The sequence below is a fragment of the Penaeus japonicus genome, unplaced genomic scaffold (genome assembly GCF_977035675.1).
Source record: "Penaeus japonicus unplaced genomic scaffold, GWHDUDI00000001_assembly GWHDUDI00000028, whole genome shotgun sequence".
Lineage (NCBI taxonomy): Eukaryota > Metazoa > Arthropoda > Malacostraca > Decapoda > Penaeidae > Penaeus > Penaeus japonicus.
The window spans coordinates 26,989,138-26,994,137 of record NW_028234430.1 but is presented as its reverse complement, the minus strand read 5'-3'; the positions used below and the strand labels follow the sequence as shown (position 1 = coordinate 26,994,137).

At 40.6% G+C, this 5,000-nt stretch overlaps 1 protein-coding gene across 1 annotated transcript in view; it reads left to right on the top strand.

Annotated features, from left to right (window-relative positions):
- Window positions 1-5,000, top strand: part of LOC122257296 (endochitinase) — a 24,163-nt gene that overhangs the window by 16,943 nt on the left and 2,220 nt on the right. The window contains exons 3-8 of the mRNA XM_043022521.2: window positions 1-6; window positions 834-930; window positions 1,867-2,094; window positions 2,634-2,819; window positions 3,921-4,144; window positions 4,667-4,828. The exon at window positions 1-6 is cut by the window's left edge and continues 154 nt beyond it. Coding sequence (XP_042878455.1) covers window positions 1-6; window positions 834-930; window positions 1,867-2,094; window positions 2,634-2,819; window positions 3,921-4,144; window positions 4,667-4,828 — 903 coding nt within the window. The remainder of the gene's footprint in view (window positions 7-833; window positions 931-1,866; window positions 2,095-2,633; window positions 2,820-3,920; window positions 4,145-4,666; window positions 4,829-5,000) is intronic.

Below are 5,000 nucleotides of genomic sequence, written 5' to 3'. Positions count from 1 at the left end.
CATTCAGTGAGTTTGTTTGTTTGTTTTTCTTATTTTGTGTCTTTTTTATGTAAGTTTGTTTGTTTTTCTTCTGTTTTGTATAAGTAAGTTTGTTTGTTTTTCCTCTGTTTTGTATATGTAAGTTTTTTTTTTGGAATAATATGTGTTTGTTTTTCTTGTGATTATATTTTGTATTAACTGATTAGAATATACATGTTATTTTGTCTGTGAGATTCTAATATGAAAAAATATATATATTCAGTTAAAAATACATATAAAAATACATATTAACTTATCGAAGGACTTTCCGATGTTTCGTTTACATACAATTCTACTTCTGATAAATCAGATCGATTATTGTAGCATTATTTTTATCTTTGTTATCATTATCATTATATTTTAGTTTTATTATTATCTTTATTATTATTATCATTATATTTTAATTTTATTATTATCCTTATATCTTAATCTTATTATCATCCTTATTATTATAATTGTTTTTATTATTATTGTTCTGGCTCTCATTCTCATTAGATTATTATTATAACAATTCTATTGGTATAATTATTATTATTATTATCATTATCATTATTATTATTATAATTTTTATTATTATTATTATTATTGTCATCATCATTATTATCATAATGGTCATTACTATTACCATTATCATTATTATTATCACTATGGCCTCGTGCATATAGCCCTCTGAACTGAACTTAATGATCACTATTATCAACATAATCATCATCATTATTATCATTATTATCAGTTAACTATCATAACTATTATCAGATAACTATTATTATCATCATTGTATATATATTGTTACCCCCCTCCCTCCCCCTCTCCAGGCACCACCGCCTCGACGGGCTCGACCTCGACTGGGAATACCCCGCCAACCGAGGAGGAGCCCCCGAGGATAAGGAGAACTTCGTCTACCTCGTCAGGGTAGGGCTTGTGTAGAGTTTGTTTGTTTGTTTTGTTTGTTTGTGACATTGGTGTTTATGTTTTTTTTTCTCCTTTTTTTTGTTATGTGTGTGATTTGGTATATTGTTTGTGTGTATGGTTTTGTTGGGTGGAGATGGAGGAGGAGGAGGAGGAGGAGTAAGAAGAAGAAGAGGAAGAGGATTAGGAAAAGGAGGAGGAGGAGGAGGAAAAGGAGGTGGGGGACGAGGGGATGAGGAGGAGGAGGAGAAGAAGGAGGAGGAAGGTGACGAGGGGAGGAGGAGGAGGAGGAAGAAGAAGAAGAGGAGGAAAAGGAGGAGGAGGAGGAGGAAAGGGAAAAGGAGGAGGAGGAGGAAAAGGAGGAGGAAGAGGAGGAGGAGGAGGAGGAGGAGGAAAAGGAGGAGGAGGAGGAGGAGAGGGAGAGGGAGAGGGAGTTTGAGTGGGAAAGGGAGGAGGAGGAAGATGAAGAGAAGAAGGAGGAGAAGGAGGAGGAGGGGGAAGAGAAGCAGTAGCTAGTGATGTTAATAGTAACAGTAGTATTATCATTGTCAAAGCTATAGCTGTAATAATTAGAATTTGTTTATACTAGAAACAGTATCAATATTTCCGCCCCGATATCAGTAGTCCCCTCCCCCACAACCTCCCCATCCCTCTCCCCTGACTCACCACCTCCTCTTACCCCTAACCTCATCCCCTCCCCCTCTCACCATCTCCCCTTCCTCATCCCCATCCCCCTTCCCTCTAAACCTCCTCCCCCTTCCCTCTAAACCCCCCTCCCCCTCCCCAACCCAACACCACCCTCCTCCTCCCCAAATCCCCCCTTCTCCACCCCCAACCCCCCCTTCTCCAACCCCAATCCCCCCTACCACCCCCTCCACACACACCAACACCTCTAACTAACCAACCCCCCTCTCTCTCTCCCCTCTCCCCCTACACCAGGAACTCCGCCAAGCCTTCCGCCCGTACGGCTGGATGCTGACCGCCGCCGTGGCCGCCGGCAAATCGACCATCGACACTGCCTACGACGTCGACGACCTGGCCGCGGACCTCGACTTCCTGCACATCATGGCGTACGACTACCACGGCAAATGGGACGGTCGGACGGGCCACAACGCGCCGCTCTACTCGAGAGAGGACGAACCCGAGGAGGAGAAGATGCTCAATGTGGTAAGGGCGGATGAGGTTTTTATTTTTTATTTTTTTTTTTATTAATTTAAGATAGGAAGGTTTTCTTTTATTTTTATTTCATTTTTTTGTGTGATTCTGTGATATATAGGATGGTGGATATATAAAATGAAGATTCTGGATTTTATATGCTTTTTTTTGTTTGTTTGTTTGTTTTTTCTTTATTTTTGTTGTAGTTGTTTGTGTCAAGATGTATGTATATATACACACAATAAGGGCTGAAACTACAATGGATAACGTACAAATACAGCAATAAAAAAAAGTGAAGCGATTAAAAAGATATACAAAAATACCCTGACAGACAAACAAACACAAAATACCAAAAACAAAACAAACAAACGAACAGCCAAATAAATCATAAATATACCAATAACAACACGCTAAAAAAAACAACTAAAAAGATATACATAAATCGCAAATAATGCAACGGAATACACATTTCATAAAAATAGATAATAGATACACAAACCTGAGCCAATCTAACCTAACCCTCTCTCCTCCTCCCCACCTCCCCCTCGAAGGCATCAACCCTCAAGGTCTACCTCGACGAAGGATGTCCCCCCGAGAAGATAGTCCTCGGAGTAGGCTTCTACGGCAGGACCTTCACCCTCCAAGACCCCGAGAACAATGGCATCGCTGCGCCCACCCTTTCCACCGCCCTTGCTGGACCTTACACCAAGGAGGAGGGTTTCATGGGGTACAATGAGGTAAGGAGGAGGTTGGGTTATGGGGGGGGGGTCGGTAAAAAAAAAGTGGGGATTTTTTTTTTTTTTTTTTTTTGGGGGGGAGGGCTTTAGAGTGTGTGTGCTTTTTTTTTCTTTTTTTTTTCTTCAAGAAGGGATTTTTTTAGCGCATTTTTTGAGGGGGGTAGGGGTGACTTTGCTTATTTTTGAGGAGGGTTTTTTTTAAGGGGATTTTTTGAAGGGGGGTAGGGGTGGCTTTGCTCTTTTTCTTTGAGGAGGGGCGGGTGTACTTTGGAGGGAATTTCAATCTTAGGGGTAGGGGTGGGGGCTTGAGGGAGGGAGGGAGGGGGGGGACTAAGAGCCGTATCACAGGTCATTTTCGCTCCATGGTCTTCGACGTCGTCTTCGCATTGTTGCATCCGGAATTGCATTTAACGAAATATTATCGCAACGATTGCCACGACCTTCGTCTGGAGGATAGCTGACGAAGGCAAGAGTACGATAATCTAGAGTAATGCATCAAAACGCGTATCGTTACGATGAGCATGGCAATCGCAAAGGATTATGGGTTAGGGATACGATCGTAATAGATATGAGCTCTGTTAATTTTTCAAGGAGACGGGGGAAGGGGGAGGAGCGGTTAGAACTGCTTGTTTTTCAGTTTGCTTGTTCTTCTTCTCGTTGTTTTTGTTATCATTATTTCCATTATCATTACTAGTATTATCATAATTGTATCTTTATCTTAACGTGTGGAGGGGGGGGGTATGATTATAAGTGTAGAAGGAGGGTTGTTATAATAATGATTATTATTATTCATTTTATCTTATTTATTTATTTATTTATTATTTATTATTATTTTTTAAGGGCATTTTTTGGGTGTTTATTATTTCTATTAATGGATTGTGAAAGGTTATTCTAACTGCTTGATCTCTGCATCTTTTTATCCATATTCATGAGATAATATTGCATATCGTCATTACCTCCATTACTTGGCATCAATCCTTTGAATATCATCATTTTAAATCAATCATGTAACTTCAATGGCATATCAACACATATTCCCATTCAAAATTTCCTCCTTGTTCATTAAAAAAAAACTAACTAACCCCGCCCCCTGTCTTCCAGATCTGCGAGAAACAGACCACAGAAAAGGGTCTGTGGAGACTCATTTGGCAAAAGACCCACCAAGTACCTTACATGGTGCGGGATAACATGTGGGTTGGCTACGACGACCCTATTTCAATAAGCCTCAAGGTCGCTTATGCCCAGAAACTCGGGTTGGGCGGCATCATGGCGTGGGCTATTGACACGGATGACTTCAAGGGCGTCTGCAGCGACAATAACATGAAGTGAGTGGAGGTTGATGGTGGGATGATGGTGGTGGTGGTTGCTGGTGGGATGATGGTGGTAGTGGTGTGGGGTGTTGTTTGTGTTACTGCCATCAGGATTATCATTGTTATTGTTATTCTTGTTATTATTATTATCATCATTATCATTACACTCACTGTTGTTATTATCATCATTATTATTACGCTCACTGTTGTTGTTATCATTATCAATATCCTCATTATTATTATTATCAATATCATCGTCCTTATCATCACTGTTATAATTGTCATCGTTGTCGTTATTATAATCATTATCACTGTTATTGTTATCATTATTAATGATACCATTAATATCATTATTACTATCAACATCACTATCATAATCATGACTGATGCTATAAAACAGTATATAACAAAAAAATAACAATAACAAAAAAAAACAATATTATAATAACAAAAGACCAAAGATAACAACAACAAAATCAACCACAATATCAACTCCAAAACACAAATACCAAAAAAGTAATCCCATTTCTTCCCCAGGTACCCCCTCCTCCGCGCAATCAACAAAGCCCTCACATCTAACATGGAGAATAGGCCTAGCAAGACCTCTATGCCTGTCAAGCCCAGTCTGGACGATGATGACTTCGATGACAAGTTTGATGACAGCAACACCCTGGACAGCCGGGAACATGAATCTGGAAGGTGAGAAAGTAGGAGGGAGGGAAGGGTGAAAGGGAGGGGAAGGGGAAGGGATAGAGGAAGGGTGAAAGGGAGAGGGGAAGGGGGGAGGGAGAGGGGAAGGGGAAGGGAGAGAGGAAGAGAGAGGAAGGAGAGAGGAAGGGAGGAGGGAGGGGAAGGAGAGAGGAAGGGAGGG